Consider the following 23,387-nt stretch of genomic DNA (forward strand, 5'->3'; position numbering starts at 1 on the left):
AACTTGGTAGTTTTTTTAAGATTTTATTTATTTATTTGACAGAGAACATGAGCAGGGAGGAGGAGCAAGGGGAGAGGGAGAAGCAGCTCCCCACTGAGCAGGGAGCCCGATGCAGGACTCGATCCCAGGACTGTGGGATCATGACCTGAGCTGAGGGCAGACACTTAACCAACTGAGCCACCCAGGCGCCCTAAACTTCATAGTTTTGATAAGTGCAGAAAGTAGTGCTTTATATCTGGCAATCTCAGTACGAGGAAAAGAAGTACTCTGTAGGTAAGAATTTTCCATCCTGGAGGAATCTGAATGATATGTTATTGCTAATTAGGTTATGAAGTTAGAACAGTTTTCGCACTACAGAAAATTGTAAAGGTGGTTTCCTACCTACCAAGACCTGTGAGAAGACCATTTTCTATCGTGCATAGCTGATTACATGTGGTCTTGTGCAGTGTCATAGTTTTCTAAGAAGCACCATTTTCTGCTAGTGTAAGAGGTTTCCAGCATAACTAGAATGAGATGATTTGTACAGGCCCAAACATCAACAGCTTAGCTTTCATTTCAGATGTGAATATTCTGAGTATTTACTGAGTCACAGCTGCCTGATTTATGGATTGGCTCCTTGATGAGCCTGAATCCATTTGAAGCATCAGAATCCATTCATTAACTATTTGAAAAGAAGAGTCATTAGCCATGAGCAAAAGAGCAGTTCACCTCTGCAAGGATCATAGATACTGTCTTATCAAGACCCAGGGCAGGTACATGCAGACAGACCCCTAAGTTACTATAGCCTTAGAATGCCCTGCTTGCCAAAACGTATTTTAATTCTGTCATATGGGTTCCTAATAAAAACATTTTTCTGGCTTTTTTAATAGTCCAAAAGTGAAAGTCGGGGTTCCTATCCGTTAATCTGGAACTTACCTTAAGAGCTTGTTTCCCGCCCCCCACATTTGGTCCTCATCTCTAAGGGCAGTGATTTAAGAGTAATGGAAAGTTGTTTCCATGAGCTCTTACTATCTGTCTGTATTTCATGTTTCCTTGCAGCTGGATTTGATCACGGATCTTTTGGGCACACCATCGCTGGAAGCAATGAGGACGGCTTGTGAAGGCGCTAAGGCGCACATACTCAGGGGCCCTCATAAACAGGTAAATGGTAGGGCGGGGCCTGTAGTTTGTAACCACCTGGACAGGACTTCTCTTCCAACAGAATAATGACTTGAGACTTTTTAAAGAAAAACATGACTTACAGGTTTTATTTAGTCTTTATGTCACAGTCATAAGTAAGAAAATGTTAAATATTTGTCAAACCAAATAAAATATCATCATTCCCAATGCTGTGGGAGAAAGTAAAAGCTTCTGTAGCACTGTTGCTAAGAAATGACTCCTGGCTTTTTGTCTCCTGGTCTTTGATGTGTCTGGGAAAAGTTACTGGGGTAGAGCTTTCACTTCAGTGCCTGTATATCAAGATGTCTTTTCTAAATACTGAGCCAAAATACCTGGTTTCTCTTACTCCAAGCAGGAATTTGAGGCTGTTTCCATTGCACTCTTACCACTCACACAGAATCAGGCTTGAATGCTTGTAGAAAAGAAGTATGAAGAGAGACTGCCAGATGTACTGATCAATATTGCTTGCAACCAGACAGGTCACTGCTGAGAAAGACAAGAAGATAGCTAAACCACCTGTTGGTTTAGCAGCATTTTTTTAGGTGGATAGAACAGCTTACTGATGTGAAAACTGAGCAAGAGAAATAGTTTTCCTCAGAACAACAAACTGAAACAGAAAAAGACTTGAACAGGAAGACTCGGCAACTAATTTTCATGGGCTCTGCCTTGGTTTCTTTTAAATTAGGCATTTAGATGATCTGATTGATCATTACATCTGATTGATCTGAATGACCAAATGACAGACCGAGCTTGATACTCCTCTCAAATTACCAGCCAGACATTTAGGCAAGTCCTTGTACCTTGCTCTTGCAGTTTCTCTAATTCCAGTGTGACTCCAGAGCTCCCATTTTCACAGGCATAGGGGGCAATGGGTAAAGTGTGTTCTCTTCTAAAACCAGTCTGAACTAGAAAAATAGAGATGTTGACGCTGGTATTTTAAATAACTCCCTGCCAGTTTTATCTTTCTGTTGCATTTAGTTTATAAACTGAAATAATTTGAGCCCTAACTCTCTTAGAAGAGCACACAGTAAGTCTTAACTTAGAGGAAGCTTCTGTATTAATGGAAGGAACTCAAAAGATCTATTATGTTCTATTTATTGGCCATTATCAGGAATATTAAAGTAATTTATCAATACTTCATGGTAAACGTGCCCTTGGAACTAGCAGAATAATTTTCCTCTTTTACTGACCTTAGGTCAGTAAATCTTTCCCGGCTAAAGGTAGCCAGTAATGAAATGTGATTAAGATCACATACCCTGGTGCCACCCTTCCATCTCTAGAGGAATTTTAACTATTACTAATGGTTGCCAGCTAGTTAATCCTTTGTGTCAGAGCTGCTGAAGTGCAGCTAAGAGAGCAAGGCTTCCTAAGGAGTTTCCTGCCTGCCTTCTAGAACATCTCAAAAATGTAACATACTGCACCAAAGGTAACTATGCTCTCCTTTGAGCATTCCTGGCAAGTGAGTCCTTTCCCTACTAGAAATTTTTAAAAATCTGTTAGTTGTAAAATCCTAGAACTTTCAACAAAATAAAAAAGAGTTAAGTATCATATTTTTGTCTAAAACAAAGGAGGGAAGAAAGAAAAATTTAAAGTCCTATGTTTATTTAACTAGTTAAATAGGTTAAGATGTTAAGCAGAATATTTTCCTATACATTTTTACATGAATCGGCCTTTTAACAGTAATGCCTCTTAGAATTTATTTTATCATTAAGTTTAGTGATGGTCTTAAGAGAGCACCACAGTAAAAGTTAGGGATAGCCCTGGCTAGTCTTGGTATTGGAATATTTTGGTGTTTTGTTTTGTTTTTTAAGATTTTATTTATTTATTTGACAGAGAGAGAGACAGCAAGAGAGGGAACACAAGCAGGGGGAGTGGGAGAGGGAGAAGCAGACTCCCCGCTGAGCAGGGAGCCCGATGCAGGGCTTGATCCCAGGACCCTGGGATCATGACCTGAGCCAAAGGCAGACGCTTAACGACTGAGCCACCCAGGCGCCCCTGGAATATTTCGGTTTTAAAGAGAAGACTGGTGGGGTGGAAACAAATTAGGCAACCATTTTCCCTCAAAGGCTAGATACACTTTGCGCAAAACTTTAAAAAAGTCTTTTTTTTTTTTAAGACTTTATTTATTAATATGAAGGAGAGAGCACAAGCAGGGAGGAAGGGCAGAAGGAGAGGGAGAAGCAGACTGAGCAGGGAGCCAGATACAGGGCTTGATCCCAGGGCCATGACCTGAGCTGAAGGCAGACACCTAACCAATTGAGCCGCCCAGGTGCCCCAAAACTTTAGAGTCTTATCTTTAGATGCTTTTAACCAGTACTAGAAATGGTCTCCAGAGTCAGGTGTTCATGGTCTTTGAACAGTAACCCGGGTAGATTGGTATAGAGTAAGGTTATGCCTACCATATGTAATTGAATGCAAATAAACTTAGCATATTACTTAGTTCCAGTTTTCCCCCAGTTTGGAAATTCAGGTTTTCATCTACATTTGCTAGTTGATCTTTATACCACTACTGCTCTCTAGAGAAGTTAGCAGAACCGTGAAGCTCTTTACTTAAACCATCAGTCAGACTCGACTTTTCCTCTTCCTACTCTCTACTCCTTCCCTTACCCCATGATGCATATCCTTTATGCCTCTTGTTGGCCTGTTAGCAGCTGCTTAAAGGTATCTCCATTCATGTTTTACCTATTTAGAGCTGAGATCAGAAGACACACAAGTATATTGGTATGTAGCCACTTGGATATTTTTTTTTAACTTTAAAAGATTAATTTGGTCCCCAAATCAGTATATACACTACAGCTTGTGTAGTTCTGTACATCATGACTGTTCTGCAAAGGGCATCATTCTTAGCTCAACGCCCCACACCACATATATGCTCTGTTTATATTTCTTTGGTCTATAGTGATGAAAAGTGCAGGCTGTGGTGGCAGTCTCAGGCTTACCACAGTACACAACATGTTGAAGGTGTCCCAGGAGTTTTATGCTACAGTGTTCAGACAGACTGAATGTGAATCCAGCCTCAACTGGTAACTCACTTTGTGATCTTAGGTAAATTACTTAACCTCTGTGTGCCTCAGTTCATCGATCTGTAAAATGGGAATAAAAATGTTTCCTACCTCATTAAATTGTTATGATGATAAAGAGATAGTACATGCAAGGAGAGCATAGAATAGTGTCTGACATTCTAAACATGTAATAAATATTAATAAATATTACCAATTAAAGTTATCACTCTAAAATGGTAGCTAAAGCTTGTGATGATTTTTTTATATATATAACATTATGATCAAGTGGAGTTTGTCCCAAGGATGCAAAGATGGTTCACCCAGAGAAAATTTATTAATATATTTTGACATTTTAAGTGAGAAAAATCATGATTATCTCAATTGATGCAGAAAAGGCATTAGATAAGGTTCAGTCCTTTTTATGCATTACCATGATAGAAGTTCTTTTCAAAAACCTCTAGATAAATATATGAACAAGGCAGAGTGAGCTGTATTAACACATTACTAATGACATGAGATAAAAATGCATGCACACAGAAAAAGCCTCTAACTTTTAGAAAGGACTCAGAATTCTCCGTGAAGCTGCTTAGGCTATTGGAGGGCTTCACAGGGCAAGCTATACTACTGTACTTACTCTAAATTACTTGATACAAGAGTTAGATGAACTCTATTTAAACTCATGAGGAATACTTCTAAAATTTCAATACAAGTTTTTGAGTTTGGACTACAAAAAGAAAAACTAAGCTCTTTTTCAAGTAGTTCCCACTTAAGTAGCTACTCAAAGTTAGATGGAAATAACCATTCTTTACTACTAATGATCATTTCTAACAATAATTAGAAGTTTGCTATGTACTAGTCGCTGTCCCAACTGTTTCTTATACATTAGTTCATTAAATCCTCACAGCACCAAAATGTACCATTTGCTCCTTTTTACAAACAAGAGATGAAGGATTACAGAAGTCAAATAATAAGCTTAAGGTCATAAGCCAGATCTTAAAAGTCGGTTTCTCTACTTCTAAAAATTATGTTCTTAGCCAGTATGCACTGCCTTACACATACACCTTCACAGCAGTTTTTTTTATTAATTTCATTTGTACATATGCAAGTAATATGTGAGTACATGTAAAATAAAAGTTTTACAGTTAGTCATCCGTAGCTACCCCCCCACACACACACTGTCCCAGTCACCTCTGGATTAATTTGAGAATATCTTCCCAGACATATTTTTCTGTGCATTTATTTATATATATTTGTACAGAAATACATACTATCATTTGTTGGGACTTCCTAAAAAATAAAACCATACATATACAAAAGGAGAATCTAATTGCTATTTTCTTAGAGTCGCAGATTACTGTCTCAAATTAATTTTCTTGTGTGGTTGATTAATATACATATTCCCATACAGTGTATCAATCAGGACTCTTTTTGGGTGAAACTCAGTTAAAACTGGCTTAAACAAAAAAGGGTTCTTACTGGCTCACAGAATTGTTTATATGAAGATGTTGGGCAACAACTGACTCAGGCTTTGCTGGATTCAAGTAATCAAGTGATGTTCCAAGCCAGGAATCTGATTCTTCTCTGTTTTGTTTTCCTGTGTGTTGGCTTCATTTTCAGACAGGCTTTCTTTATTCCTGCGTGTTTGTAAAAATGGAACCAGCAGTCCGGGCCTACGTTCTACTAGCATATCAATCCTTCAGGAAAGAGCTTTCCCAAATAGATAGAAAAAATATTTGGAAGGTCTCTGATTCAGTTATGAATATGTTTGGTTATGAGCAATAGAAAATCTTGCTTACAGTGGTTTAAAGAAATAGGGGTTCATTTTTTTCTCATATCAAGAAGTCCAGAGGTAAGCAGCCTGGAGCTGGTATAGCAGCTCAATTACGTCATCAAGGACCTGGGTTTTTTTTCTTTCTTTCTGCTCTGCCATCTGTAGAATATTGATTTCATACCCTCTTGCTTATCTCCTCCTGGCCACAAAATGGCTGTAGCTTGAAATCATATTCACATTCAAAGCAAGAAAATGGAGGAAGGAGGGAACACTAGTAGTATCTGTCCCTTTTATCAGGAAAGGATATTTTCCCAGAAGACTGCCTAGCAAATTTCTGCTTATATGTCATTGTCTAGAACTGTGTAATATGTAACCTCCCAGATGTAAGACAAGCTAAAAAAAAAAAAATGAGTGTTTTCTGTCTTTTATAATAAAGGTAGGTAAAGGAGAAGAGGATTGGGGGGGTATGTGCTGGATTAGCCAGTCCATTGGCTGTCCCCCGTTTTAGAACATGTGTCTTTCCCAGAGCCAGTCAACGTGTTCAGGGCAATATTTCATTCAATTGGCCAGGCTTGGGTCAGGTGCCCATCCTTGGAGTTGAGAGATTGAAATCAAGCTCAGCCACTTGATTTTTGAGTGAAGAAGGAGTGGTTCCCCAAAGGTCAAGGAATGCTGGGCAGACAAAAACACCATTCGGTATTTTTTATTTATTGTTTCTTTCCTACGACTCAAAATCTTGGATGAATGCAAACTTAGGTGCCATGGCCCAAGTACCTTTTAAAGTAGATACTTGTTGGGACACCTGGGTGGCTCAGTCAGTTAAGCTACCAACTCATGATTTCAGCTCAGGTCATGATCTCAGGATCATGGGATCAAGTCCCACATCGGACTCTGCACTCAGCACAGAGTCTGCTTGAGATTCTCTCTTTCCCTCCCTCTCCCCCCGCCCCCCCCCCACTCGCTCCCTCTCTCTAAAATAAATAAATAGGGGCGCCTGGGTGGCTCAGTCGTTAAGCGTCTGCCTTCAGCTCAGGTCATGATCCCAGGGTACTGGGATCGAGCCCGCATCGAGCTCCCTGCTCTGTGGGAAGCTTGCTTCTCCCTCTCCCGCTCCCCCTGCTTGTGTTCCCTCTCTCGCTGTGTCTCTCTCTGTCAAATGAATAAATGAATAATCTTTAAAAAAAGATTGAAAATTTTAAAAATTTAAAGAAGGAAAACAAAGTAGATACTTAATGAGGCACTGACCTATTGGTAGGATTGCAAAGTCTATTATCGGCCCTTAGTCCTTCTGTTCATCTCTTATAAGGTTTAGATTTTCCTTTTTCCTCAAATTGTTCCAACTAATTGCAACAGAAATACATGTAATATTTTTGCTAAAGTGAAAATACTTCTGTCTCCTGATAGGAACCATATCTTACGTTTAATAGATTATGTTAGAGAGTTCGTTCAATTCAAACTGTTTCTCAGGTCGGGATTTCTTTCACATAACCCCAGAGTGCTCACTGTATAGTGCACTGCACATTGTGCATACTTAAGTAGCATTGCTGACTGATGATCACAGCTTTTTTGCCGCTAGCTAAAAACTTCCAGGACAGGACTCACACAGCCCAGCCAGCCCAGCCAGCCTAGCCAGCTCTGTTGTGGTGACCAGCACTCTGCACTTGGCTTATGATGATTGTGACATATCATTTAGGGCCCCTCACCCAGGCCCAGAAGCTCATCCTTGCTTCATTTCTCTGCCAGTTAATCGTAGTCATTAACGGAGTACTCTTTCTAACCCTTCCTGTCCTCGTGATTCAGCACTGGCACGCACTCACTTCAGAACAAACAGAAAATGGACTGATGTGTCTTTAAGGGGAAAAAGTAATGGGTGTGAATGTTGGGGGAATTGACAAAAACTTTTCCCCAAATGAAATATTTAGGGCATATTTCTAAGCATTCTGTTTTTTATTCAGATTGATTCGGTTGCACTTGATGAGAAATATAAACTTCTCATTTAGTTCTGAAACCTTGTGCCCAACTGGTTTCAACCAAAATGGCTGGTGAATTAGAGGGGAAGAAAATGGAATTAGACATTTGGCATCTCTAGTATTGTATCTTTCCTGTGGAGCCAGTGCTAGGAACTAAATTATTAGTGGTTATCTTTCTGGAGAGGTGTTGGCATAACTGAACTGACTTCTTTTTCTCTGTGCCCCTTTTTTTTCTTTTTAAGATTTTTTTATTTATTTATTTGACAGAGACACAGTGAGAGAGGGAACACAAGCAGGGGGAGTGGGAGAGGGAGAAGCAGGCTTCCTGCCGAGCAGGGAGCCCGATGCGGGGCTCCATCCCAGGACTCTGGGATCATGACCTGAGCCAAAGACAGGAGCTTAACCAACTGAGCCACCCAGGCGCCCCTGTGCCCCTTCTTAACCTGAAACACAGAAACACAGAAAAGGAGAAAATATAAGATGACTGGCAGTTCCAGGCTGTGGTGAAACTTAGCTTTATTATTAGTGTGTTTGTTAGGGTGTAATTCTATAAAGAAAGATAAGAGGGTGTAAAATTTCAGGTTGCCTTAACATCCACTCGTTTGATTTTCACAAGCTCCTCACGTATCTAGTTGTCCTCATGTCTTAACAAATTTTGCCTTCTAATTTGTCCTCTATTCTCCATCCTCTAGAACTGTTTGTTCATATGTTTTCCTTGCCCATCCAAGACCCGATATTCATCTTTGTTGCTCCAACACCTAGCCCAGGCCCTGGCATTTGGTGGATGGTCGATGATTAGCAGTGCTTTGGGTCGGTAGGCTTGTCTGTGCCAGTACAGTCTAATAGATGAGAAAGCTGAGGTTCTAGTGATTTACCTTACTCTAGTGATGGTAAAGTTAGAACGGAACCCACCTGTTTAGTACTCATCCCAGTGTTCTTGTCCCTAAGCTATAACACACCTCCACCACAAAAATAGGATTAAGGCTGGATTCACTTAGAAAGTAGAAAAGAGGGGTTCCTGGCTGGCTCAGTCAGTGGAGCGTGCAACTCTTGACTTCAGGTTTGTGGGCTTGAGCCCCATGGTGGTGTAGAGATTACTAAAAAATAAAATCTTAAAAATTATTTTTAAAAAAAAGTGGAAAGGAAAGAATTGCTTATGGTGAGATATTTTGGTTAGTAAGAATTGGCTGGAATTTGGCTGCCAACCTGCATAAGCCATTGAAAAAGACCAGCTATTTGCAGTCAAACCAAGAATCAGAATCTTTTTAAAAATATTTTATTTATTTATTTGACAGAGACACAGCAAGAGAGGGAACACAAGCAGGGGGAGTGGGAGAGGGAGAAGCAGGCTTCCCGCCGAGCAGGGAGCCCGATGGCGGGGCTCGATCCCAGAACCCTGGGATCATAACCTGAGCTGAAGGCAGATCCTTAATGACTGAGCCACCCAGGCGTCCCAAGAATCAGAATCTTTAAAAAATATCAAATTACTTCATTTTACACAATAAAGAAATTCTTAGGGAAAATATGTAAATTAAGTTGTAAATTAAGACCTCTTCTCCACACTCTCCACACGACACTCCTTGACTAATACAGGTAATTTCAGGGCTACCATAGACTTACATATTTTTAACAAGAAATAACTTCTCTATCTGCAAACAAATATTTGAGTGCCAATTGTGAATGGGTTCTATGCACATAATGCTTTTTATCTGTCGTAATCCTATCAAGTTTCATACAATTTTAGAACAAAATTGAACTTCAAAGATCATTTAGCCCAACCACCTCCTTCTGTGCTTAAGGATACTGGGATTCTGACATGTTGATTTATCTAACCGGTTAGTGAATTAGAGCCCTCATCTCATCTCTGTTAGTCCTTGATCCTACAGAAAACTTCTATGAGGTGAATAATTCTCTCCTGATGATTCTGAGACACCTTGCTGCTATTCTTACTGGGTTTTACTATGTGGCTTCGTTGGAAGTAGGCAGACATGTAAGACAGAGTTCACATGCTTCCTTTGTACAGTTTCTGTGCTTGACTTTGCATGTGCCTATGGATTTAAATATTTTTGCCTCCCACTTCCAGGCATGTTTGGTCTTCCCCTCTTGCCTGAAGGGAAGGTATAAGGTGTAAGACTAAAAGCAGTACCATATTTACAGGATTAGCTTTCATTTTTTGTAGGCTCCTTTGTGAGCTAACCTATAATAGGTAATTCTGAAATATAAAATATTCTACTGGAAGTCAGTGACAGTTGCTGCTTGTGAAGATTGGTTAATGAGGGGAATACCCATTCCCTTTGAAGTTAGATGTATGTGCACACATCTTAGCTGGATACTTGTAGTAAATTGGCTGTATTCCATATCTATATACACAGAGACTCACATATTTTAACTCTTTATTTTTTACAGCCATCTCTTCCTGTACTTTATACCCTGTCTAGCCAGGCTACACATGAAGCTGTTCATCTCCTTTGCAGGATGTTGGTCTTTGATCCAGTAAGTAGTGTTTATTTTTATATTGTTTTAATGAATTAAAAATACATGTGTTCTAAGAAAAACATCCTGGCTTTAAATAGCTGAGCAATGTAAAGAATGACTTTTCAAAAATAAACTTCAGTCCCCAGTTTCATGTGTTTCATCATGCTCACTCATTAAACAGAAGTTTATTAACACATAAACATCTAGGTGAAGAGAAATAGGGAACTATACCATCTTTATTTCTCTCAGGATTTGAAAAAAGAGTTTGACACCAAGGTAAATCAGGAGAAAAGAATCTTAACATTCTTGGAAAAAAATCTGCCCATTATATTGCATAAGGAACTGTTTACTCATTTGGTGGTTGAGATGGTAGCTTTATCAAACGCCATTTCTAGACTTAACTCTTCTGAGACAAAGTTCAGGTCTTCATTTATCTGTTCATCCCAAGAGTATTTATTATTCATCTCTGTGCTGGTAACTATTGCCAAAGAAGACTCAATGAAAACATTTAGAAAAGAACATCTTACTTGCCAAGAGTACAAGGAAGTCCTCAAGTACAAAACACAACAGGTATTTAAAGGGGAAAAAAACCACAGAAGTACCATTTATGAAGTTTACATTGGTGTGTTCATAATGAGAAAACAGCTACATCTCAGGGGACAGAGTGAATTTTTTGTTCATTTGGTGTTTATTTTTTGGTTTCCATTTGTTTGCTTCAACATGTGAGGTGCCTCATGATATGGGAAGCAAAACAGAGTGGCGTTTCTTGTTTCGATACCCTCTCCTTGTGGTCAAGCTCCTACCATTAAGGACTATTTCAACTACATAACTTGCTCAGTGAGCTAGTGATTTAGTGTCATTAGTTTGATTTTTTGTTTTATTTGGCAAGTTTATCTACATAGCCAAACTATGTATACAACAGGAGATGTTAATATATAAAGACCTTTTATATATTTTTAATATATATTTTTTGGTTAACAAAATTAGAACCACATGAACTTGAGACTTCAGAGGTCATTTCTGTCTGCCTCTAGACGATATTATAAAGGCCCTGAGGTTAAATTTACTTTTATGTGTCAGAAATTTTTTACTCTCTTTATTCTGTTAAGATTAGGGACAAAGAGGGCACCTGGGTGGCTCAGTTGGTTAAGCGACTGCCTTCGGCTCAGGTCATGATCCTGGAGTTCCAGGATCGAGTCCCGCATCGGGCTCCCTGCTCAGCAGGGAGTCTGCTTTTCCCTCTGACCCTCCCTCCTCTCATGTGCTCTCTCTCTTTCTCATTCTCTCTCTCAAATAAATAAAATAAAATCTTAAAAAAAAAAAGATTAGGGACGAAGAACCATGTGATTCACCTGTACGACTTTTACTTGTATACTTAGAGCTGTAAGGTGTCCTATTTCTCTGAGATCCCATGATTATTAATGATTCTGACCTGCCAGGAGTTCATAATCTTTACAACCCTAAGGATGGAATTCCTAAGCCATAGAGTGGACACCAAGCATGAGAGGCCTTTTAGACATCAGTTCTATACATGAAATGTCCTTTTTCCTTAAGAGTGGGGTTGTCACACCTAATTAAAATGAAACTTTTGGTGTGCTCATAGTTATACATTAGATTTATCTATAAGAAGGAGGTAAGATTTATCTGGTTAAAAAAAATAGAGGATAGATTCTTACTGGAGCTATGCAAATAACTACATGGTCATTTAAAAAAGAATTCCATTAAGGCACCCCATGTAATATTTACCCAATTTTTCATTGTTTTATAGAACAAGGCCAACCAATATATATTGTTATTTATTTACAGAATCATTTTTAAGTTGGCCTGATGCTTTTTTAGTTTCTGACTGATATTAAGGATTCTTTTCTTTCCAATTCTGAGGGTTCAATTAGAAATAGATGCCATTTTTAAAGAGTGTTTCATTTTGATTTTAACCTGTTAAATTGAGGGCTAGCAATACATTAAGAAGAAAGAAATGAGGTTTTTTAAAAAAAATCCATTAAAAATAGAACATTAACCATAATTAAATCAGTTTATTTAGTCCAGTTAGTCTGAGATAATTATTTAATTATTTTATTGATCTTGGGTTAAGCAGTCTACTGCCACATGTCTGCTCCTGGACTGACACATTCCTGGAAATCCTGACTCAGTTACTTGGTTTAGTCTAGGTGATGGCTGTCTGTGCTGGTAATATCAGCTATACCCATAAGTTTATATCCTGAATTCAGTAGTCAGGAGTACCTGGTATAACAGTCCTTTACTGAGGTTCTTGTGATGTTTTCTCATGGAAAATTTAATTCCTTAGCTTGTAGTAGAAGCCTTTAGGCAAATATAAGGAGAAAGCAGAAACCACTAGAGGATAAGGTTAAAGGGCTCTGGTTCTTTTATTGTAACACTATCAATAGTATTAGAAAGGATGGGGTGTAATAAATAATCAGTTTATAAAGATGTAATTAACTATTAACTCAAATAGTGAAGGCATTAAACAAACCTCCAGAGACTTTAATTTATCTAAATGCAGTAGTTACAAGCAATATATTTTTAAAGCACAACAATAATTATTAGGAAGTTAGACAAAATTATTCACTTTTTTTCCTCTTGCCAAACATATATCTATTATTTTGCATATACATCTTCCTTTTTTTTTTTTTTTTAAAGATTTTATTTATTTGAGAGAGAGAGAGAGAGAGCACATTAGAGGGGATAGGGTCAGAGGGAGAGGCAGACTCCCTGCTGAGCAGGGAGCCTGATGCGGGACTAGATCCTGGGACTCCAGGATCATGACCTGAGCCGAAGGCAGTCGCTTAACCAACTGAGCCACCCAGGCGCCCCACATATACATATTCCTATCATCACATATTCTTTTATACTCTTTACAAAACATATATTACTTTACCCAAAGATATTTGTATATCTTTTTTAACTGTTTATTGATGGCTCCTCTATAATGTATTAATGAAGAGCCTTTGTATATTAAAATTATGTTGTCCAGGTAACCAAAGACTATTTATTAACTCAAATTAATTATTACCAAGGTTTTAACGTTTAACTAAGAATCAGATTAAAATTTAAGTTGACAAATTAAGTCCTTATGAATTGTAGCATTGTAAAACTGATTTATTTTTAGAAACACATTACCTATTATCATTCATCTAATGTAGCTGAACACATAATTTTGTAATTCTGTGATCTTATACAAAGGGATATTAGTTTATCTGACCAGCAAAATCAGTAGAAAAAAAAGTGTAGACTTGTCCTCGCTTTGGCAGCACATATACTAAAATTGGAACGATACAAAGAAGATTAGCATGGCCCCTGCGCAGAGATGACACGCAAATTCGTGAAGCATTCCGTATTTTTATGTATGGTGATTAACATAACAATAAAAAATTTTAAAAATTAAAAACAATGATTAGGCTTTTTGTGGGGAAACAAACCCAAAACTTATAGAATATTGTGGTGGCATTATTTGTACATGGCAGTAAAATCAGAAAAAAAACAGAGATATTTAAAAATTTTTATAACTATTAACTCAGGCTAATTTGTCCAGAGTCACCTTGCATAGTAATATCACCTGACCTCTTTATCTTACACAATTATATACCAGATATTAAAACTTTTAAGTTAAGAGAAATATTTTGCTTTTTACTTTGTAACCTACTAACCAAGAGTATTATTTTAATTCATGGTTAAAGCTTTATTTAATCTTTGAGTTACAGCTTTTTTTTTTTTTAAGATTTTATTTATTTATTTGAGAGAGACAGAGACAGAAAGAGAGCAGAGGGAGGAGCAGAGGAAGAAGGACAAGCAGACTCCACACTGAGTGCAGAGCCTGACGCAGGGCTCAATCCCAGGACCCTGAGATCATGACCCGAGCCAAAATCAAGAGTCAGACGCTTAACCGACTGAGCCACCCAGGCGCCCCTATGAGTTACAACTTTAGCAAGGAAAAATTTCTAAATAGCCAACATATTTAATACTTAAGGAAGAATAATGTTTTAAAAATCTTTTCAGGGGCACCTGGGTGGCTAAGTCGTTAAGCGTCTGCCTTTGGCTCAGGTCATGATTCCAGGGTCCTGGGATCGAGCCCCGCATCAGGCTCCCTGCTCAGTGGGAAGCCTGCTTCTCCTTCTCCCACTCCGCCTGCTTGTGTTCCCTCTCTCACTGTCTCCCTCTGTCAAATAAATAAATAAAATCTTTAAAAAAAAATCTTTTCATTTCTTTGTAAATGTCTTTAATGTGTTGATTGGTTCTAAAAGCCAGTTAGAACAGGAGTTTGCCCCATTTGCTTTTTAAGAGATCTCATAACATGATATATTAACTCCCTTCAGGAGTATACAAAGTACATCAATGTGTTTGCTTAGAAATATTTTTTATTTGTAAAATGGAAAGTTTTATCAGTTCTTCAAAACTAAAAGCAACAAAATCCAAGAAACAAGTGTCCACATCTATTATAAATGTTGATCAGTTAAACAAGGTATGTACAATATGTAATTAAGAATATATATGACATGGGGCACCTGGGTGGCTCAGTCAGTTGCATGTCTGACTCTTGGTTTCGGCTCAGGTCCTGGGATCAAGCCCAGTGTTGGGCTCCCCCGCTCAAGCAGGGAGTCTGCTTCTCCCTCTCCCTCTGCCCCTCCCCCAGTTTGCACTCGCATGTTCGTGCATTCTGGCTCTCTCAAATAAATAAATAAATCTTAAAACATATATATACATATAGGACATAATTAAGCACCACTAGGTCATTCCAAAGAACATTATTGAAAATCTGAGTAATTTTGTGATCTCTTTCTCAATTTAGTAAGGCAGTTTTTCTTTTCAGTGTTCATACCCTTTACAAAATGACAGTCTTCTTTAGCCGTGTTTCAGAAGTTCTAAAGAGACATTAATTTGTTTAGAAAAATGAAAGTTGATCATTGATTGTGTGCTAGGGATTTGATTTACTTTTTGTTCAAAGGCTTCTCTTAGGTACCTGACACTTTAGAAGACCCCATGTTGGTACACACAGAACGAACAAACACAGAGCGTGCTATCAGTAGTTGGGATAACACCAAAATCTTTTCAACCCTGCATTCTGGAATTTTAGGAAATATCAGAATCCACAGACAAAAAAACTAACAGGAAAACCAGGTTCTGAGAGAGACTGAACTTCTCACATCTGCCACCTGACAGAAATGACTTAACGGTCAGATGATAAACTTAAAATCCAGATTCAACCACTGCTGCCACCAGTGTGTTCACGACTGGCCATGCTCAGTCAGAAACAGAAATAGACCTGTCCAGCTGTAGTGTGCAAAAAGCCAAGGAGCTCTGTCCCTCACATGAGACCAGCCAGAGGCACTGAGGACTCCAAGGGGCCCGGTCCCAGGCAAAATGTACTGTCAACCAGCTTGTTCCCTTTGGTTCTGATAATAGACCTTTATCCCAGTGGAACCTCCAGGAATAGCTGGACCCATTTAGAAAAAAAAGAAGAAGCTTCTAAGAGTGCCAGCGAGTCAGGCTTCAGAAGGGCTGGATCACCAGATATACCATATGACAGGTAGTGAAAGAAACAAAACCAGGGTTGTCAAGTTTACAGTCATCTGTTCATGGTGGATAAACAGCAGCTTTCTTTTGTGATTATCATATCCTGAAAAGTCATGACATGCCTTTTAACATCAGCATAGAAAAAAATTAGATAAAAGTGTTTTTAGGGAAACCATGTTTATGGGAAATATTTAACATTTTGTTATTTGGGGGACTAGAACCAGTCAGGATGATCCAGTTATTTTTGGTTTGAGTACCAAATGGTTTTCTTTGTTTTTAATTGTGTTATGTGAAGTGCTTGATTATACTGGAAATGGGGCAGAGTGTCCATTCTTGTTCTACTCATACTGAGTCCATCCTTAAATACTTTAAAACATACTTACATAGCAGGGTTTTTTTAATGGAGAAATGAGTTTATGATTTATGTAAACCTGAAACTACTACATTAAGTATTCTGATCTGAAGTGCTAGAAAACCACAGGCCACCGATATTCAGATGGTGTTGGCTGTCAAAAAGGCATTCAGACCTTACCTGCTGCCTAACCTGAGCAATTCCCCATAGGCTTTTACCCTAAGTTCAGTTGGCATTCTAAGATAATAAAAGTTTGTAAAATTGCCACTGTGATCACATCTCTACCAAATGCTGAAACATATTTAGAAAATATAACTGTTATTTAAAATGTAAACTTATCCCCTCCAAAGCATTGCATATTTAAATGTCATGGTATTTGCCATTTTTTGACCATGCATATATCTGTTTCAAGGTAGGAACTCTTCAGGATCTTAGCAGAGTCACATCTAAGTGCTTTCTGGTGGTGTCTGGTGGTTGGTTGTCCTATGTTATATACTCCCTCTGCTGCTGCATTACCTGCCTCTACATTCAGACATCCCTCTTTATACAAGATATACTACAAACTAAGGATAAGCTGTGAAAAGCAGTTACTGTGTCTTAATGAAAGATCCTGTGTGGACAGTCATGTTTATCTGTAGTGTTGATGTGCTGGTCTCTAAATTTGATTTCAGTCCAAAAGAATATCCGCTAAGGATGCCTTAGCCCACCCCTACCTAGATGAAGGGCGACTACGATATCACACGTGTATGTGTAAATGTTGCTTTTCCACCTCTACTGGAAGAGTTTATACCAGTGACTTTGAGCCCATCACCAATCCCAAATTTGATGACACTTTTGAGAAGAACCTCAGTTCTGTTCGACAGGTTAAAGGTGAGTATCTTTTTTGGCCCTCGGCCAGGCAGGATGAATAATAACATTTTCCATTATGTGGCTGTGAAAAGCTGAGTCTGGATGGTGACCAAAGTTCCTCCATATGTTTATTTTACAACCTTGCATATAGCTTTTTGTCCAGGGCATATATGCCAAGAAAACTGTGTGTGTTATAAAAACACTGATTTAATATTGCATCCGGTGGAAGGTCAGGCAGAGGAGCTTTTCAAGCTGACTTATTTAGTGAGTGTGACTCAAAGTAGATAATATGTATTCACTCAGTGTGATTTCACTGAATGAAACATATTGGACTTTTCTATATATAAACATGCAAATTATACGAAGGATATAAATACCCACTGAGGGAATCATTCCTTGAATGGTCACAAGAGAGGGGAATTTCTGATAGTCTACTCATAAAATTCCCTGACACGAACTCCTTTTGGGGTGGGGATGGAGGTTAATGACATCCAAAATTCTGAATGATTTTAGACATTTTAGGATGTTTTAGAAGAGTAGTTCCTGAGGTAAACAGCCAAAACTGTGTGCCTAAACAACTGCAAGGTTTTTTTCAGTGATTTTCAAAAGAGCAATAATTACCAGCAACCTAGAATATTCATTCATAATGCCAACTCTGTGGAATCACCCTCAAATTTATAGACCATTTTACTCCTCCCACGGATGGAGTTTCAAACCCATATAACACCACTTGGTCGGCGGGATGGGGAGGTTGCCTGTGTTTAGCAGCCACTGTCATTTTGGTTTCAGGAAAGTTCCACTGGATCCTGCCTGATACATGATCTGAGTGTTTGATCTAACTATACCAGTAGGAAATGCTGTTCAGATGCTGGCCAGTTAGCTGAGAATCCACTGTTCCCAGGCCTGCAGATTGGCATGGATTGTATGATGTTTGTTTTCTCCACAGAAATTATTCACCAGTTCATTTTGGAACAGCAGAAAGGAAACAGAGTGCCTCTCTGCATCAACCCGCAGTCTGCTGCTTTTAAGAGCTTTATTAGGTAACTATATGTATGTAGTTCTACTTTCTTGATATTAAAAGGATGCCATTGTGATTTGGTTATTTAGCATATTTCTGTTTTTATTTAGATTAGATATATAGACAAAAAGAAGGTTTCTTCTACGAGTTTTGGCTTTAGTCAAAAGCAAATTAAAAATGTAAGCATTTGTTTTTACACTGACGCCACTTCACGGTGGTTGATCGGGGTGGTGCTTTGGCAGTTTTGTTCGCAGATGACCACTGTACTGCCTGATCGCGCACATGCTAGGGACCCTCCCACAGCAGCAGCGTGGCGGCGGCTGCCCGCGACTTAGACATGGTTATCTTGGCTCCCACTACCATCCCCACCACCTTAATAATAACTGCAAGCAAGGTGATTTTATAGGTATAGTGCTGGTGTATCCTGTCTAGAGTTATGTTGAAAGAGCTTCATAGCTGCTTTGGAACCCGACAAGCCTCATTCTCTTTGTCTCTCTCTCTCTCTGTCCTTTCCTTCTCAGTGTCTTTTTCCCTATTCCTTGCATCAGTTAAGGTCCAGCCAGGAGAAAGAAACCACACCCAGTAATGTGGACAGGGAAAATTTAATAGTGAGAAGCATTAACTAGGAAAAGATGGTTAACTTCTAAAAGGTGCATAAGATTCTGGAGGGTCCCAAAGTAGCAAATGCAGAAAGCAGGTACTCCCTCCAGACTAAGGAAGAGTGAACAAGGAAGAAATTAAGATTTGGAGGCCCCGCCACCCAAGGCTAATAAAATTTGGACCTCTTTGTCTATAGAGGATATGACTGCCACAAGAACACACACAGCTTGAGGGTGGTGAAGAAACTTTGCAAAAGGTGTGGGCAGAACTGGTCCAGAGAGACCTGCTGGGTTGCAGAGAAACTTGCCAGAAAGTTTGGGTAGAACAAAACTGGGCCTTCCACATCAAAAAAAACCACAACCAGAAGCAGGAAGAGAAACTGCTTCCTGATGCTGTGGCCTTGCAGTGTCCTTCCAGCATAAGCTGGGTGGCAAAAGATAACTGCGTAAGGTCTGGCTCCAGTATCACAAAGCAGGACAGAGAAGGGTGGATCTGGATTTAGATCTGAGAGACCACAGTCTTCCTCCTTTCTTCCCCACCTGCCTTTCTGCCTCTCCCTTTTCCTTCTCCTCCTTGCTTCCCTTTTAATTGGCCTTGACCTGGTGTTGAAGTTGATTACATTTATTAAATCAAAGTCAAGAATTTTTGTTTAGGGGTGCCTGGATGGCTCAGTCATTAGGCATCTGCCTTCGGCTCAGGTCATGATCCCAGGGTCCTGGGGAGCCTGCTTCTTCCTCTCCCACTCCCCCTGCTTGTGTTCCCTCTTGCTGTGTCTCTCTCTGTCAAATAAATAAATAAAATCCTTTAAAAAAAATTTTTTTTAAAGAATTTTTGTTTAGAATTTTTTAAATCAGGGGTCACTTTCATTTCTTCCACATATTTTTCTGTGGAAAGAAGGAATTAGGTTGCATTTTTACTTTTCTGTGGTTTAAAATTAATTTATTATTTCCCCCTAAGAATCAGTGGCCCAGTCAGTCATGTGTTTTAATACCTTTCAGGTGCAAGTTATTCATTATCCCGAAGCAAAGTGATTATACACACACCCTCAAGTTTATAATCTAGTTAGCAATATTAGACAGATATGTGAAATAACTGAGAAAACCGATCTGTGGATAACAAATGCCAAATGATTATCCATTACTACTGAATTCATATTGATAAAAGAGTGCTTATAAGGCTCATTCACATAGGTTCCCACTTAAAGTCACTGTATTTTGAGAGGCTACTTTTACATGAATAATTCTACATCCCTTAAGGTTATTTTCCTGGTTGATTATAGACATTATTACTTATAATACCTACCACTTAGTTTATATTACAAAGTAGACATGGTGGAAGGCACTTTACTTACATTATCTCGTGTATTCATCACAATGTCCTGTGAGGTGGATGGCAGGCATCATCCCCTTCCAAAAGAGGAAAGATGAGGGAATTTGCTCGGCATCCCATAGTGAGTAAATGACTTGTCTTCAAGCCCATCACTGTTGCCTCACTTATAGATACAGATTCTTGAATGAACAATTGGGAACAAACGTAGCTTTAGAGAAGTTAAACAAAAATCCAGAAATGGACTTTATGATTTTTTTAAAGGAAGAGAGGAAAACACGCAGCATTGACTCGCCCTCTTGCCCTTTGTAGTGTGACAGCTGGTTTCACCGTGTCTCTATTTTTTTCCAGTTCCACTGTTGCCCAGCCGTCTGAGATGCCCCCATCTCCTCTGGTGTGGGAGTGACGGTGGACGATATTGTACTACTGAAGATGTAATGTAGCTTTCCACTGGAGTCTGGGATTTGCAATTCTGGAGGTTAATCATGCTTGTACTGTAATTTTACTAATGAAGTTTTAAATTAACAACCACTACTTGTATGATATGAATAATATTTAGAAATGTTACTAGACTTTTAATCTTGTAAAGTGGTTGTGCTTTTAGAAGAAAACTATTTTACCCAGAGTTGCACATGTTTTATGAATTTAGTGCAGCTGTTATGGCTCACCTCAGAACAAAAGAGAATTGAACCAAATTTGGGATTTGGGGGTTTTGTGTTTTTGTTTTGTTTTCTTTTTGTTTTTTTAAAATGAAGTGAGATTGTTCACACACACACACACACACACACACACACACACACACACACACACACACACACAAAGGACAGTCGTACATTTTGATATTTGAGCCATTCCTAAAAATTTGGGGTTTTCTAAAACAAAAGAATCTAGAAACCTTGCCTGCGACCAATCATGGAGCCACATGAGGGGATCGTGGCTGCACCTAGGGGGTGGGGGTGGGGCATGCCACCTAATGATCAAGCCCTATAATTAGCTTCTCATTAGAGCTGTGACGGTGATGTGTGCTGTCTAAAATCCAATGTTGTGGGTAGAGAGAATGAGTTTGTGACTAGGAGAGACTAAACTTCTGTTTTCCTTACCCAGTATAAATATATATATATATATTTAATCTATTTTTATTAGAAGTTTTTCTGCTCTTTCTTACATAAAAGAACCCCCCAAGCATGCATCTTTCATGTGTGTAAATAATTCATTTCTGGGCTAATTTCAAAAGAATCCCAATATTGCTGTATAGAAAGAGAACTAGCTTGCACATTTTAGGTCTGTGAAATTTTGTGAGACTTTTCCTGCACTGGACAGTAAAAAAAATAAATAAAGACAAAAACAAATTTTTAAAAATTTTAAAGCCACAAAAAAAGGCACATAGGGAATTATGTCAAATGTGTTTGTGTCCTTAGGCAAAGCTGTGGGAGTCTTGAAATGTCACAGTAGTAAATAACTTATTACTTTTTGACAAATTCTTTTTTCTGTTGGAACACTGAATTCTTCTGTGCATATGTATATATGAATACAAATTGAAGGCCTCTACCTCCTGGAGTTATACAACTTGGCTTGTTTACCTCCACATGCTGATGATGACTATTTTTTTTTTTTAAGTTCAATGTGGAGACTTGAAACTTGAATGTCCCTTCCAACTTTTATATTAAAAATAAAAAGACAAGAAAATTGAAGATCGTTTTTCACCTGTACAAGGAATACTAATGGATCGTCTTAAAATTGGTCTAGGAAAAAACCTTGGTGTGTGTTATGGACAATTAACTGTTAAAGTTATTGTAAGTTATCTGTATTTAGCAGAGTATTTTCATCTTGAGTGATCTGAGCTGAATTTGAAGACTATTAATAAGTTATGTTTGGAAGTTTTAACTTCAATGAAGTAATTATTTGCTGTGAAAGAAACAAACATTGAATTACTAAACAAAGATGGTGCAATATCTTTGTTTTTTTTTTATGAGGCTCCTGAGAATCAACCCAACTGAAGCATTTCAATTCACTTGAATGAGAAACGTGTTTAGTATCAAAAGAGCCCAAGAAGACACTGGTGTGAAAGGTACAATCTCAGAGGTTGGTCAATTACCGTGGCACACTTACTGGTCACTTTGTACAATGTAGATTTGAAGTACAGTGGTGAAAACATTAAATGTGACATTTGAAAAAGATGTGTAAATCTGTTTTCTTTCAATTCTTTTCCTTTGTTTTCTCTTCAGCACAGCTTTTATTCCTGATTTTGCAGTTTTAAGACATTTCCTATTTATATTTTTATTTTGATCTTTGAGGAAATTAGTTGTGGTTTTTAAAATTCTTCCCAGAAACTTTACATTGCCAAAATATATCAAAAACTTAAGTAATATTAAAGATATTGTGAGTCAAATATATATAATTTGAAAGTCTTTCCAGACCTTTGTATGTCTAATCCAGTGGTTTTCAAGCTTTTTTTTTTTTTTTTTGAGTAAAGAACCCTATTTTCATGTGAGATTAAATTTCAATATACTGGAGCCCAAAACATTAAATAAATAAACTGGATGAAACAGACTGCCAAGGACTTGACCTTACCCTTCTCTTCCTTTCTGCCTCCTGCCCCTGGCACCCCAAAGGAATTCCAGCAAAGGAAGAAGTCCCAGCTGGAGTGCCTGGGGCTTAGTCAGCTGAGCATCTGCCTTCGGCTCAGGTCATGATCCCAGGGTCCTGGGATCGAGTCCTGCATCAGGCTCCCTGCTCAGCAGGGAGTCTGCTTCTCCGCCTCCCTCTGCTGCTCCCCCTTCTTGTGCTCTCTTGTTCTCTCTGTCAAATGAATAAAATCTTTTTTAAAGGGAGGGTGGTGGGGAGAAGTCCCAGCCAGACGGTGGTATAATTACGACCTGACACCAGACTGCCTAACTTCAGAATACCTTCCCTGTGGTAGATAAGGCAACATGACTCTTGAGTTTGTAGAAGGTATGTATTTCCCCCGTCCTTCCTTGATTTAGCAAAATGAATGGATTTTTTTCCTGACATGGAGGGAATTGGCTGTTCTAACTCATATAAATTAATACACATACACAAAGTAGTTTGTTCATCCAATAAACTTTTGAATACCTACTGAGTACAAGAATTACTTATAAGGACACCTTGTTAATATCAGTAGTGCTTGAATAAGAAAACTAGTTTTCATCACTTAAAAGAGAACATTATAAATTGCACAATTTTTTTTTTTAAGATTTTATTTATTTGACAGAGACATAGCAAGAGAGGGAACACAGCAAGGGGAGTGGGAGAGGGAGAAGCAGGCTTCCTGCGGAGCAGGGAGCCTGATACAGGGCTCGATCGCAGGACCCTGGGA

General features: G+C 38.6%; 1 protein-coding gene and 1 non-coding gene across 2 annotated transcripts in view; both read left to right on the plus strand.

The window, feature by feature from the left end:
* Positions 1 to 22,247, plus strand: part of NLK (nemo like kinase) — a 164,726-nt gene extending 142,479 nt beyond the window's left edge. Inside the window, exons 7-11 of the mRNA XM_028109319.2 lie at positions 1,039 to 1,140; positions 10,308 to 10,394; positions 16,929 to 17,127; positions 18,053 to 18,146; positions 20,402 to 22,247. Of these exons, the coding sequence (XP_027965120.1) occupies positions 1,039 to 1,140; positions 10,308 to 10,394; positions 16,929 to 17,127; positions 18,053 to 18,146; positions 20,402 to 20,456 (537 nt within the window). The 3' untranslated portion in view covers positions 20,457 to 22,247. The remainder of the gene's footprint in view (positions 1 to 1,038; positions 1,141 to 10,307; positions 10,395 to 16,928; positions 17,128 to 18,052; positions 18,147 to 20,401) is intronic.
* LOC114214037 (U6 spliceosomal RNA) lies at positions 13,630 to 13,736 on the plus strand. Its single transcript, XR_003610312.1, has one exon. It is a non-coding gene; the product is annotated as a U6 spliceosomal RNA (small nuclear RNA).
* Positions 22,248 to 23,387: the final 1,140 nt, after the last annotated feature.

Source organism: Eumetopias jubatus, unplaced genomic scaffold (assembly GCF_037043125.1).
Source record: "Eumetopias jubatus isolate StellerSeaLion01/CBP00866 unplaced genomic scaffold, mEumJub1_p1.0 scaffold_10, whole genome shotgun sequence".
NCBI classification, from domain to species: Eukaryota; Metazoa; Chordata; class Mammalia; order Carnivora; family Otariidae; genus Eumetopias; species Eumetopias jubatus.